We start from the raw sequence: 14,567 nt of genomic DNA on the forward strand, positions 1-14,567 counted from the left end.
CTTTCCCTCCCCCAGTTGGGATGGGGAAACTCCCTCTCTGCCAGAGGCACATGGCAAGTCCCTAGACCCAGGCTCATCTTTTTCTGCCCATGCTTTACGTCCCCTCACAGAGTCTACTCACATTTTATTCCCTTGGAATGTCTATAAACATTCCATGACATCAGAGAAGCTCAGTCAATGGCCAGGGGCCTTCCAACAAATCAAGGGACCACCCGGCATTAGCCTAGAAGGGCTGTAAGCCAATGGGCTGGGAGGGTGCAGAGCAATTGCCTTGCAGGGCACTTCAGGCCCCCTCCCCAATTAAGGAGATTCTTCTTCATCCTTCTTGTCTGCTCTGTCATTTGTCCACTCCCTACTGTCTATTTGTTGAGCTAAATATTTATTCCCTGCTTCTCCTGAAACTTACCAAAGCAGCTTTCAAAAATAGGCAAATGTAATCATTGTGAAACAGTCAAACCTGTGTTAGAAATACTAATACTGGCACCCCCAACCCCCCCCCCATCCCCATGCACAAAACTGGAAAAAAAACCCAGCCCATGAACAGAGAAAAGGCAATTAAATCCAGGCTGAGCTCTACTGAAGGAATTGAAATTAACTCAAAAGAGTTTCTGGCTAAACATGAGGAAGAGCTTCCTGACAGAGCAGTTCCTCAGTGGAACAGGCTTCCTTGGGAGGTGGTGAGCTCTCCTTCTTGGGAGGTTTTCAGACAGAGGCTAGGTGGCCATCTGACAGCAATGCGGATTCTGTGAACTTGGGCAGATCATGAGAATGGAGGGCAGGAAGGGTTTCCTTGGTGCTTAGTTCTCGTGGCCCCTTCTTACACGCCCAGGAAAATGCCGATCACCACTTTGGGGTCAGGGAGCAATTTTTCTCCAGGCCAGTTTCTCTGGGGATCCTGGAGGGTTGTTTGGGGGTTTTTTGTCACCTTCTGGGCATGAAGCAGCGGTCACTGGGGGTGTGTGGAGGGGGAGGCATTTGTGAATTTCCTGCCTTGTGCAGGGGGTTGGACTAGATGACCCCGGAGGCCCCTTCCAACTCTAGGATCCCACGATCACTTCCCATCTGTCTACGGGGACTCAGAATGGGCCCTGGGGGAGGGCAGGTGGGTGACCAGTACCCACCTCAAGCGTGGCAGCAGTCGAAGGCATGAGGGGTTGGCAAGGGGGGGGAGTCTCACAGGGCCCTTGGATTGGATGCCCGTTGCTGACCTCCATGTGCAAACTGACAAAGAAGGTGGGGGGGGGGCAGCAGTATAACTAAGATACAGACTACACAAATACTGCAAGAAGTGCATGCAATTAACAAAAATTGTAAGAATCAGTTGACTCTTGTTGATGAACTTCATGCTGTTTTAATCTTTCTGTTTTTCAACAGACAAACTTCCCCGGAGTTTTACCACTCGTTTCGACACATTCTTTCTCAACGTAACGGTTCAATTTTGCATCCTTACAATATCTGACATCGGACTCTCTCCAATTCCACGTAACTTCAAGAGCTCCCATTACGTTGAGAAAGAATGTGTCGAAACGAGCGGTAAAACTCCGGGGAAGTTCATCTGTTGAAAAACAGAAAGATTAAAACAGCTTGAAGTTCATCAACAAGAGTCAACTGATTCTTACAATTTTTGTTAATTGCATGCACTTCTTGCAGTATTTGTGTAGTCTGTCTCCATGAGCAAACTGGCATTGACAAAAAGGTGGGTTAGAAACCCCTTACCTGGGGAATGCTCCGTGGAAATCACCGTGGTGGTGATGATGGTGGAGGTGGTCGTTTCTTGGCCCTCCTCAAAGGGCGCTTCCTTGGCTGGCTCTGCCGCTGCCGCCTCCCCCTCTTCCTCTTTGGTGTTTTTGGCATGGGCGTGCACCAGACTGCTGCCTTCCTCCTCTTGATGATGGGCCCCGGCGTCCACCAGGGCTGGCTCTGCAGTCCCCGGGCCCTGGGGCACAGTCTGGGAGCTCACGGGGCTGGCCGTGAACGGGGAAATCTGGAGTGGGGCGTGGCTGGTCACCCCGCGGCCTCCCTTCCTCCTGCCGCCCCCCCAGAACGTCAGTTCAGGCACTGTGGGCTTCTCTTCATGAGCTGCGATGAGGATGTCTTCTGGCGTGTCCAGACTCTCCACGGAGACGAACAGCCTGGAGTTCGGCACGCTGGGATGGGCGGCTGCGTGAGGAGCCCTGGCAGTGCCTGTCCGGAGTCTGGGGTGCTTCCTGGCGGCGTTTCCTTGCTTGGCGGAGGGGGTCTTCTGCTGAGAAGAGGGCATGGCTTGTCTCACGTCGGAAGGGAGCCGTGATGAAGATGTCGCCTCCGGGAAGACGGCAGCGTCCCTCCGGGACGAGGTTGCCTTCTCAGTCCGATGGCCAGCCGCGTCTTCTCTGGCCTGGACCAGGCTTCCTGTGGTGGGGGGTCTGGACCCGACATTCCCTCTGAGAAGCGTGTTGTTCACCACAAGTTCCCCAGACGGGAGTGGGTGCATTTCAGAAGACTCCGTCCTTTCCCCAGCATTCATGCCTGTAACGCAAAGAAGGAGAAGAGGTGTTGCATTAAGGTGCTGGTGGTCAAAAACTGGCCAGACTCCTTCATGGCAGGTTTGCTTTCCTTTGGTCTGTCTGCTCTCCTCTCAAGAGGAAACCCCGGGGGGGGGGGCTGATGGGTGGCTGAAAGCAGCCTCCTTGCTGGAGGACAGGGAAGCAGAAGTTCGGTCACACGGGCCAAACAAAGGTGGGGGGGAGAGGCGAGGCTATTTCCTCCGGAGGAATTTGACCCGCAGTGGCAAGATCACACCTCCCTTTGAAGCTGCGGGCGCAGCCTGTCAGTGTGTGATCAGACACAACTGTGGGTGAGTCTTTTTTTGGTGCTGTTTGTTTCTCTTAAGGAGCTGTGGTGGCTCAAGTGGTTAAGATGCTGAACTGCAGGCTGTGGCAGGTCAGTAGTTCAGCAGTTCGAGACCCGGGTGCCGCATGATGGAGTGAGCTCCCATCTCTAGTTCCAGCTCCTGCCAACCTAGCAGTTCGAAAGCAAGAAATTGCAAGTAGATAAATAGGTACCACTTTGGTGGGAAGGTAACAGCGTTCCATGCGCCTTGGTGTTTAGTCATGGCAGCCACATGACCACGGAATGTCTTCGGACAGCGCTGGCTCTTCGGCTTTGAAACGGAGATGAGCACCGCAACCCTAGAGTCGGACTCGACTGGCTTTTGAGCAAGGGAACCTTCACCTTTACCTTTGTTTCTCTTGCACTTAAACAAGGAATCGATGAATCGCACCTCCACACTGAGGGCGCCCTAGCGGGTTTGCAATGATGCACATACTGCGAGGGGGGGGGGAAACAATGGCACGGAGTGGGGATGGCCTGATCAGACCATCCCGATGGCATGAGAGCGCACTGGAGCAACCAGACAGGGGAAAGTTCATCTGTGGCCCATTGCAAGCCGTTTACTACCAGATTTCCCTCAGCGTCTTTTAACTCTGCTTCCGCGGAGGAGCAGAACGGGTTGCCGACGGCTGCGGGGCGCTTCCCCAATGTTGTTGTCTGATTGCTCCCTTTAAATCTGTCTGGCATTCGCGCCTGGGTCACAGCTTGATTGTCAAAGAGAGGTCCAAAGAGGATCCTGGGGATTGACTGGCCAAGCAGCCTAACTTCTGTCCTGGGCAAATGAGTAGAGACGGTCAGGGGCGAGAGCGCTACTGGGCAGGATCAGAGCAGCCTGGGTTCAGATCCCACTGCTGAGCCACCAAGCACACTGGTGGCCTCAGGCCCGTCTTTCTCTCTCAGCATAACATACCTCACAGGGCTGTTGTGAGAACCAAACCGAGCACGAGGGAATCATTTGCAGAAAGGAAGTACCTCACAGAAAGGCAGGAGTTCCGCTGCCGGTCTGCTTCAGCAGAGTGTAAATTATAAGTGCTGAGTGAGAAAGGTGGTTTCCAAGAAGGCCTGCTGGGGTCTGGGCTGTGCTTTTAGTCCCTGTGTTTCCAACTTCTCTTCTTCCAAGCCTGAGTGAAAAGGGACCTCCTGCTAATGTCTGCCAGCTCCTAATTTCTGCATGAAATCTGAGATTGGGGGACTCTTCCAGGTTATTTCTCCTACCGGGGTGGAATTCTGCTGGGGCCTGAAGTTTGTTTACATCATTCTGTGGCAGCGAGATGCCTTTGAACCCCCCCCCTTCCTGGAGCCTGGAACAGGGGGGGGGGCTTGCGCGGCAGCAAAGCCTTTTGATGAGGGAAGCTTTAGAAGTCACCTCCACACAGAACACAGCAGGGCGGGGGGGGGGGGGACAGTTCCCATCAGCCACCCTGCCTTAGTGTGGAAATGCAGCCATGGCAGAACTCCACCGTTTGCAAGAAGCAGCGATAATTCCAGGTTGATCAGGGAAGTGCCTGCGTTGGCATGCCTCACTTTCCACGCTTCTCTTTCAGGGTAACAAAAGCTTCAGAAGGTCTGTGCCGACGGGGTTTTGGTGAGCTGTTCACCATCCGCCTCGACGGTTTTCAGTGTGCCCAATGGATTCGAGAGTCATTGGCACATTCAGTGCATGTGCCCGCCTACGCAGCTCATCACGCTCATTTAGCCAGGATAGTGCCCTTCCAAGGCGGCTGAGTGGGTCTGATGCAGAACCCTCCCGTGTGCTTCGGAAGGAGCAGGGAGAAAGCAACTACCCCCACACATTTTTTTGTGCAGGTTAAAATGGATGACGATGCTCCCTCTAAGTTGTGGAGTCTTGTGAGCAAAAATTCTACTTTGTGAGCTACTGGCGTTGTAAGTGAGCGATTTGGCTACTGCATAAATTAGTATGCTCTGGAGCCGTCCTTCCTGAGTTAAGACAAAAATGGGTGAGCTGGAGGCTAAAAAACTGTGAGCTAGCTCACACCAACTCAGCTTAGAGGGAACACTAGTGACAAGATGCACATAAATGTGTTTGTCAGGGGTCATTTCCTGCAGGAGCGCACAGGAGCGGAGCTCCGGCAGTAAGGAGTCCAGGGGGCAGGCACATGCAACAAGCCCCGCCCCCTGCTCCCAGCAGCCCTCAGTCGGGCCACAAGAAGCAGCCAGGTAAGTTGCAGAGCCCCCCCCCCCGGCCCGCCTTCAGGTACAAGCTGTCCCTCCTCCATGAGTGCAGAACTGCATGTCCCCCCCCCCCATAGCTAGCAATCCAAAACAGTCCAGTGGCACCTTTAAGACCAAGCTTTATTCAGGTACAAGCTCTCCCTCCTCTGCGAGGACAGATCTGCACATGTCCATCCCCGCCCAATAGCTAGCGATCCAAAACAGTCCAGTGGAGCCTGAGCGGTGGGTGTTGCCTTCTGACACACCTCCGGTGACGTCAGGGGGTGTGGCATTTGCAAATAAGTTATGCTAATGAGTTGTGCCAATGAGCTCCTGCACCTCTTTTTCTATGAAATGACCCCTGCCCCTTGTATTTCTGAGCCACCGGACACCTTCTGCCTTCTCTGCAGAGCAGGCCTGCCCATGGATAATGAATGCATGGGAGGGCAGGGGGTGGGGTGGGGTGAGAGAGCATCCTCAGGCCCTGCCTGCACATTCTACACCACCCAAGCACATCCTAATGGGGACTGTGCCCTGTCTCCAGTCACAGTTTGCATGGAGGGGGGGTGGCTTGGGTGACCTTGTGGAAGCTGGCAAGGGGCCAGTAAGTGCCCCATTAGAGCGGCCAGCCACCAGGTGGGTTAACGTATCAAAAACAAGACAGGCTTCGGTGTGAATACAATGGGGAAAATAAAAAAGGCTCACAGAAGGAAAACCACTGTTCTCTGACTTTAACACACATGAACATAAGAACATAAGAGACGCCAATGTTGGATCAGGCCAAAGGCCCATCCAGTCCAACACTCTGTCACACAGTGGCCAGAAATACCAGTGCCATCAGGAGGTCCACCAGTGGGGCCAGGACACGAGGAGCCCTCCCACTGTTGACCCCCCCAAGCACCAAGATGACAGAGCATCCCTTGCCCCAGAGCCCCTATCTATACCTTGTGGCTAATAGTTACTGGTGGACCTCTGCTCCATATGCTTATCTAATTCCCTTTTGAAGCCGTCCATGCTTGTAGCCGCCACCACTTCCTGTGGCAGTGAATTCCAAGTGTTAATCACTCTTTGGGTGAAGAAGTACTTCCTTTTATCCATTCTAACCCGACCGCTCAGCAATTTCATGGAGTGCCCACGAGTTCTTGTATTGTGAGAAAGGGAGAAAAGTACCACTTTCTCTACCTGCTCTTTCCCATGCATAATCTTATAAACCTCAATCATGTCACCCCTCAGTCATCGTTTCTCCAAGCTAAAGAGCCCTAAGCGGTCAAAATCTATCAGGCATGTAATGAGTGGTGTCCTGTAATAACTTGTCTACCATTAGTAAATAGTCCTCAATATTTAATATAACTGTGGCTCCACCTTTGTCTGCAGGTTTAATTATTACAGATGGATCTTCAGCTAGTTCTGCCACTGCCTTATATTCTAATGGAGATGTTATACTTGGTTTTACTGCCTTCTCTTTCAAATCTTTCAGTATAATTCAATAACAGTCGCTCGAACACTGTGATAGAGGGATCCATTATGTTTGGTACAAAGGAAGATCTAGGAATAAATTTGTTATGATCTCTTACAAAGTCTCCAGAACTTTGTTGGTCTTAAAGGTGCCACTGGATTCCACCTTTGTTGTGCTGATTCAGACCAACCAGGCTACCCACCTGAATCTAAGTGAATTGAAAAAGTTACAGAAAAGTTGGACTAATTGCTTTTTAATAGAGGTTAAGTGTTAAAAGTGGCCTTCTTATCTTGCTTTATCAGATGTGACTCATAGGCACCTGCTGATTGGCTCATTTGCACTTGTCTTGATTATCTCATATTTAGTTAAGAGCCAATCACTTCTCTGGATAGTAATCACTTGATTAAGATAGAAGAGATTTAGAAAAAGATAAGACTGATATTTTTCTATTAAAATGCACTACCATGTTAAGCAGGTCAGATTTCTCTGAATGGGAGTCTTGGAAGGAGATCAGGGGAGATTTCTGGGCTCATGTGATTTGGGCTTGTTGATAATCCCTAAAAGCCGTGAGACAAGAACCTGAAACCTGCTTTGCCTTTAAAAATATTGCTCACCATAACATGATTAAGCAATGTGAGCAACCATGACCATTTTAGCACTTGTTTTTACAATAACTGTAGGCAGGGGTCATTTCGTAGAAAAAGAGCTAGGGGGACTCATTAGCATAACTCATTAGCATATGCCACACCCCCTGACATTACCGGAAGTGTGTCCTCCCCACAGCCCGCGGCGACCTCCAGCGGGCACCAGCAGGGAGCTCCAGGCCCCACCCTCCCGCGCCTCACCGGGGGGATGGCGTCCCCCCACATCCCCCCCCAAATGACCCCTGACTGTAGGGTTCATTTTCACATGCCTGTGCTTCTTAGTGCCTTGCATAATAAAGATAACTATTTATTTTTTCAATAAAAGATAATATCTCTGAAGTTTTTCGGTCTGGTTTGCTGTTTATTGTTGAAGAAACAGAACTCACACCAGTGTATCTGAAGAACTGTGCACACACACGGAAACTTAGACCCAGAATTAAAATTTGTTGGTTTTCACATCTAGCTTGTTTGTATTCTCAGATTTAAAGGGTGACTGTTTTGTTTTGCTGTCAAATGGCAGCCAATTTAGAATCATAGAATGTTAGAGTTGGAAAGGGACCTTGCGGGTCATCTAGCCCAACCCCCTGCACTCTGCAGGAGCACAGCTGAAAGGTAGCCCTACAACATACCCGAGAGATGGTTGCCCAGCCTCCGCTTGAAAACATCCAGCGAAGGAGCCTCCACCACCTTCCAAGGTAGTCTGTCCCACTGCTCAACCACTCTGACCGTTAGGAAGTTTCTCCTGATATTTAGCCGGTATCGTGTCGTGGTTAAGTGCACGGACTCTAATCTGGGAGAACCAGGTTTGATTCCTCACTCCTCCACTTGCACCTGGCTGGATGACCTTGGGCAAGCCATAGCTCTGATAAGAACTGTTCTTGAAAAAGAGCCGTTTCTGTCAGAGCTCTCTCAGCCCCACCTACCTCACAGGGTGTCTGTTGTGGGGAGGGGAGGGGAAGGGAAGGGAGTTTGTAAGCCTCTCTGAGACACCTTTGGGTAGTGAAGGGCGGGGTATAAATCCAATCTCTTCTCTTCTTCTTCTTGTAATTTCCACCCATTAGATCTAGTCTTGCAATCCGGAGCAAGAGAGAACAGATTGGCCAGAAATACCAGTGCCATCAGGAGGTCCACCAGTGGGGCCAGGACATTAGAAGCCATCCCACTGTTGACCCCCCCCAAGCACCAAGATGACAGAGCATCACTCGCCCCAGAGTCCCTATCTATACCTTGTGGCTAATAGCCACTGATGGACCTCTGCTCTAAGCCTTCTCTTCCCCAGGCTAAACATACCCAACTCTTTCAGCCTTTCCTCGTAAGACCTGGATCCCAACCCTCTCACCATCCTGGTTGCCCTCTTCTGGACATGCTTGAGCTTGTCAACATCCTTCCTAAAATGTGGTGCCGAAAACTGGACACAGGACTCAAAACTGGACATAAACACCAGGCGAGAGCAGGGGTGATCACCAGGAAGCAGGCAAATGTTGATGAAGTCGGCAGATTCCCTGCAAGGCCAGGAGCTGGAGGATCTGCAGGGCGTTCAGGGATGAGCAGAGGATCTACACAAGAACGGCAACAGGTCTTACCAGGGGTCATTTCCTGCAGAAGCGCACAGGAGCAGAGCTCCGGCAGTAAAGAGCCCAGGGGGCAGGCACATGCAACAAGCCCCACCCCCTGCTCCCAGCAGCCCTCAGTCAGAGCAAGAAGCAGCCAGGTAAGCTGCAGAGCTTCCACCGCTCCCCCCCCGGTCCAAAACAGTCCAGTGGCACCTTTAAGACCAAGCTTTATTCAGGTACAAGCTCTCCCTCCTCTGTGAGGACAGATCTGCACATTCCCCCCCCCCCAATAACTAGCAATCCAAAAGAGTCCAGTGGAGCCTGAGCGGTGGGTGTTGCCTTCTGACACACTTCCGGTGATGTCAGGGGGTGTGGCATATGCAAATAAGTTATGCTAATGAGCTCCTGCACATCTTTTTCTACGAAATGACCCCTGCTTCTCACCCTCTCTTTTTTTCAGACCAAAAAAATGTGTCTCCCCCTTTTTTGTGTCCAGGGATGGGACTGTGCCACAAGAGAGACACTGGTCTCCGCAACCTTGCCTGGTCCCTGACTCCTACTCTGCGTTGACTTCATCCCATGAGTCGTGCCAGAATGAGGCCCTTGGTGGAGCTTTGAGGGTGGTTTCTGATGGGCTTCTCAGGTGGCTGAGTGGGGCCCTGGGAAAGTACTCCACTGAACCCAAGAGAGAGATCCACTCCAGGAAAGTGGGGGGGGGGCTCCAAAGCACTGGTAGCTGGAGAGGCATGGAGGGGAGGGGGAGCTTCCATGATGACCCACATTTCACTGGCGTGTGATGCAGTCAGTCTCCGTGCCCAACACCGGCCTCCTTTTACGGCTTGATTAATTGGAAATAGCCGACTTCCTCTCTCAGCTTGATTCCCCAAACAGCTTCCGGACGATCAAAATATCGAAACAGTTAAAAATACAACAGGAATCATAAAACAGATGAATGGCATCCAATAAAATCAGAGTGCTGCATCAAAGAGCGCAATCAAACCTCTCTCCAATGAAGCCGCAGGCAGGGGGGGGGGCATCGCACGAGCAGCACGGGTCCTGGCGGCCAGTGACAAACTGCACGGGGGTAGAGGAACTAACAGGGCACTCGGCCAGGGAGGGGGTGTTATTTCTCTCCACCTCTCATGTTCAGCAAGCATGGTGTCGGGCAGATCCCGGTAGGAGGGAGTTCCACAGCTGCAAGGCCCAGTCGGTGGTGTGTTGGAGTCCTCAGGGGTCCCTCTTGACACCAAGAATCATCTACTTCTTTTGCTTCGGGGGAAACCCACAAAAGGTGGAGGGGGAAGGCTGCGCTGTGCCTCTTCTTTGGAACAGTCAGCTCTGAATTTTAGCCAGTGTGGCCAGAGGCACCCAGGCCCTGCTCTTCAGGAGCTGGCTCTTGCCTAGACACCTCCGGCTTCCAACCAGCCTCTATCCAAAAAATCTCACACGTCTTCTGCACAGCAAGACCACGGCGACGGCTTCTTAACCTTTTCCTTAGCCACATCTGCTTGCCACCGCTTGAACTCGCCTTTTGAGGGAGAGCGAGGGAGAGCGCCTGCATTCCAAGCAGCCAGTCAAAGTGAGAAGGGCCATAGCACAAAAAGTAACCATGTGCTTAAGGAACAGATGGAAAGAATTCGGGTGGAAAGGGCTGGGGCCGGAGCTGAGCAATGGAGCAGACGGCAAGCGTCCTCTGTAAGGAGCACGTTGCAAGAATCGGGGTTCTCTTTTGTCTCTTGGGCCAGGCTACAAGTCCCAGCTCTGGAGGGAGTTCATTTCCCTGTAGTTGAACCACTTCTTGCAAGTGCAAGAAGACTAAAGGGAAATAGGTGGATTCCATCCGTTACCAGCTTCTCGTTCAAAAAATGGCTGAGCCAGAGCAATAGGTGGCAGCGACAGGTGATCCAGTATTCCCTTCTCTCTAAACTGAGTTAGTGTGAGCTAGCTCACAGTTTTTTAGCCTCCAGCTCACACGTTCTTGTCTTTGCTCAGGAAGGAGGGCTCCAGAGCAAACTAATTTATGCTGGAGCCAAATGGCTCGCTCACAACTTTCATGCTGGTAGCTCACAGAGTAGAATTTTTGCTCACAGGACTCCATAGCTTAGAGGGAGCCTTGGATGAGACCCAGACAGTTCTGGATCTCTTCGCCAGGAAACTGGAGGGAATTTGGGGTGTGCACCCTCAGAGTCATTAATGTGGCATTAAGACGCTGTGCATCCCAACCACCCAACCACCCACCCACCCATCTCCGCTGCTGCCTCCTTCCCTCCCTTTCCTGTGCGGAGTGCCTGAGGCTAGCGGCGCTTGACAGGAGAGACCTGAAGTATATTCCTCCCATAGCCAGTAGGAGGAGATAGTCATTTATTTTGTCAGGAAATGGATCGCAGACATTTGTCTGGGGGGGAGGGGGAAAACGCTTTTATGAGAAGGGGAGTAAAATCGTTTCTGAAACAGAAAAGCGGAGGTGGAAACGCCTATCAGGGTTGTCTGAACTGTCGGTGCGGATTGCTGTCTTAAAGCGGATGTTGCTATTTAAAATAATGTGCCACGATGCTTCTAAGGAAGCTGACGAATTCCTTGTGAGGTCCTGGCATCTGGGACGCGCCGCGATGATTGAGTCCCTCTTGAACAAGCGCTGGAATGAAACGCATCTCATGAGCTCTGCGGGAGCGGCTTTGATTTCCCGGAGACCTCCCCTCTGTCTCCTCCGTGCGGAAGGAGATCTTGTTCCGGCCAGAAGGAGAGGCAGGCAGGGGCTCAGCTCCACCCGGAATCCAAGCCGGGAGGGAGGGAGGCGTGTGGGGCTGCGGCTTGCGCAGCACCCACTCACTTGGGACAGAGGGAAAGGAACGCCTTACAGGGACTTCTTCCGTGGTTATTGCCCGGAAGCCGGGTCGAGAAAGGAGCAGGACAGCCAGCAAGGGAGCCTAGCCGGGCAGGGGAGGGTCTGGCTAACCAATTCACTCGGTAGCTGAAACCTCCGTGCACAGAGGCAGTCTATCTCAGCAACTTGTCTGGGGAGGGGCGAATGACAGGGTGTGGTCCTCCCTGGGCCCAGGGCTCCCAGAGGCATCTGGATGTTGGACGGGAGGGAGCTGGGTGTGATCCTGACCCAGCCAGGCAATCCTTGCATTGGAGGTGAAGAAATGGTGGCAGGGTGACGCCACGTGGAGATGCAGAGAGGCGGGAGGGAGAAAAGCCACGCGTGGCGAGGAGGGGCCCTAACACCCACCAAGGACATGAGCAGCTGCCGTCTGGGCCTGGCACTGGGAAGGGGGGCTTATTGTCCCTGCACCGTGCAGCACTTCCCACAAGTGCCTTGGGGGGCAGAGTCAGAGTGGGCTGGCTGGCCCTGGCCTCGCATCGCCTTCCTACAGGTGACTCATCCAAGCTGTTCTGGCTGAGCTGGTCCAATCTACACGCTGTGACCAAGGAGAGCATTTAAAATGCTGCTCTTCTGGTTTACTCAGAGGGCTCAGTAGATTTGAAAAGGGGTGTCAAAATAAAAGGATTTTAAAATAATGTATATCCCCCCCCCCTTTAAAGGGGAGGAGCCTTCACCCTTTACCCTCAGGCAGAAGGTACTGCCGAGGCTCACAGGCTGAAGTGCGGAGAAGTGTGGAAAAGACTGAGAGTCAAAAACAGAAAGACCCCTTTTTGTTTGCAGTTCACCAGCTGCCAGGCACAGGGCCTGCTCGAGCCCTTGGCAACGTGCATTTAGCAATCCAGGAACCTACGGAGGCTCTGCGAGCTCAGTGCTAAGCGAGATGGGGGGCGGGAGGCAGAAGTCGGCTTGAAAGAGCAGGAGGCCATTTCCACATTGGTCCTTTGCCCTGGTGCCAGCGCTGTTGAGGAGTGGTTCTGCCCACTTCCCCGCAGCATTTGTGGCCCATTCCTGCACCTCCCAGGATTCCCTCGTCTTTTCTCCCATCTTCCTCAAACCTGCTTTGCTGCAAAGTTTTGGGAAAGACCACAGGAAAGCTACGCACGCAGGGCGGCCATTTTCCCTGACTGTCCCCCCAGCGGCCACTTCCCCCCACCCCCTCCCAAAGACCCCTGCATGCCGATGGTGGAGAGGGGCCTCCCCCCTGATACCTCCACCACAAAGGAGCGGGGGTGGGCTGGGAGGCAGCAACAGCCTGGGAAATGCCCCCCCACCACCAAAAAGAGAGAGAGAGGGAAAGGAGGCTCCGAGCTTACAACAGCTTCTCACCAGCAACCACAGCCTGCCCCTCAGAGCCACAAACCCAGGAACGAAACCCTGTTACAGGCGTGGATACCCACTTTATGTGTCTGATTTGCGTTAATTGATTCTTTCACAGAGGGACAGTAGGAGGGTGCGTGACAGCCCAGATGGCATCTAGTCAATTGGATGGTGGGCCAGTAAAATCCTGGTTAAATCCTGCTGTCCCTGTTCATTGTCCAAAGATGCCACCTGTGCCATTATGCAAACTTCTACTGTCTACACGGGACAAACAGATGGGTCCCTAACACTGTGGAGTCTGGTGAGCAAAAATTCTACTTTGTGAGCTACTGGCATTAAAGTTGTGAGCAAGCAATTTGGCTACTGCATCAATTAGTTTGCTCTGGAGCCATCCTTCCTGAGCTAAGGCAAAAATGTGTGAGCCGGAGGCTAAAAAATTGTGAGCTAGCTCACACTCACTCAGCTTAGAGGGAACACTGGTCCCTCTGTGAAATCAATGATCACAAATCGGACATGAGAAATCACAATATCTAGAGGCCAGTGGGGAGACATTTTTATCTTCCTGGACATACTATTCCAGACCTGAAAGTCACTGTCCTCCCCATAAAAATATAACTTCAAAGGGAATATAAAACATAAAAGTGCTGAATTAGAACGCATCCAATATGACACTCTTGTCTCTCACCCTGGTCTAAAGAGAGTCTTGGTCTGCCTTATTCATGACAAGCTCTAATGGCTCCATAGCAGCAGCTTTGTAGAAATTTTGACCAGCAGCTCTTACCACAGTTTTACCGGACTCTAACTTTATACTGGGACCTTTTCATTTTCATTTAAATTTATCACCTTGCTCATCTGTTCAAGCCTCTGACCTCTCTCATCATCCATTATTTATAACTGCAAATTCTGTGTCAGACATACCGAGGACTCAGACTTTGAAGTTCTATCACTGGATTGACACCTAACCTTTCTACCTCCTTTTTCCAGCACAGATCTACACTTGAAAGATGCATGATGGAACTCACCCTGTGCCTGACCTCCTCCTCTCCCTCTTGTCATTTTCCCCCTTGCGTAGCATTCCCAGCTTGGTTTCAACATAGCTGAGGAAGTGGACTGGTCCGTTCTTAAGGTGCCCGAGGTTTTTTTGCAATCCAAGTTGGCCCTGGCCGGGCCAGCTAACCTGCTTCTGCCGCTGTGCCAGTCAGCAAGCGTGGCATGCCCTGAAAACGGGAAGGGGCAACTGTGGACCTTGGAGGGGGCCCTTCCACTCATCAAACCAGTCACCCACCATGCTGCAGGATGACTGAAGCAGCACTGAAGCAATGCAAGAAATAACAACCAAGGAGGTTTGCACGGGTGGAGGGATGGCCACACTCTTTGGAAACCATCTGGAAAAGGAGTAGATGGACTGCAAATTGCAAGCCCCTTCCTCAGACACTCCAAAATGATTGTGTTTATGGAAGCATAATAATAATCAGGGGTCATTTCCTGCCAGAGTGCCCTGGAGCGGTGCTCCGGCAGGAAGGAGCCCAGGCCCCACCCCCCCACCTGAAGGAGCCCAGGCCCCACCCCCCACCTGTGGAGACACTCGGGGAGGGGGGATTTAAATGCCTGGGTTCCCTGCCCGGTCTTCTCCAGGTGCCCTGCAGCCGCGGAGTACCTGAAGAAGA

General features: G+C 52.1%; 1 protein-coding gene across 1 annotated transcript in view; it reads right to left on the bottom strand.

The window, feature by feature from the left end:
- The window catches only part of SEZ6L (seizure related 6 homolog (mouse)-like), a 94,726-nt gene that overhangs the window by 39,788 nt on the left and 40,371 nt on the right, over nt 1-14,567 (bottom strand). Inside the window, exon 2 of the mRNA XM_015421276.1 lies at nt 1,717-2,508. Within this exon, the coding sequence (XP_015276762.1) occupies nt 1,717-2,508 (792 nt within the window). The remainder of the gene's footprint in view (nt 1-1,716; nt 2,509-14,567) is intronic.

Source organism: Gekko japonicus, unplaced genomic scaffold (assembly GCF_001447785.1).
Source record: "Gekko japonicus isolate JY-2015 unplaced genomic scaffold, Gekko_japonicus_V1.1 scaffold416, whole genome shotgun sequence".
NCBI classification, from domain to species: Eukaryota; Metazoa; Chordata; class Lepidosauria; order Squamata; family Gekkonidae; genus Gekko; species Gekko japonicus.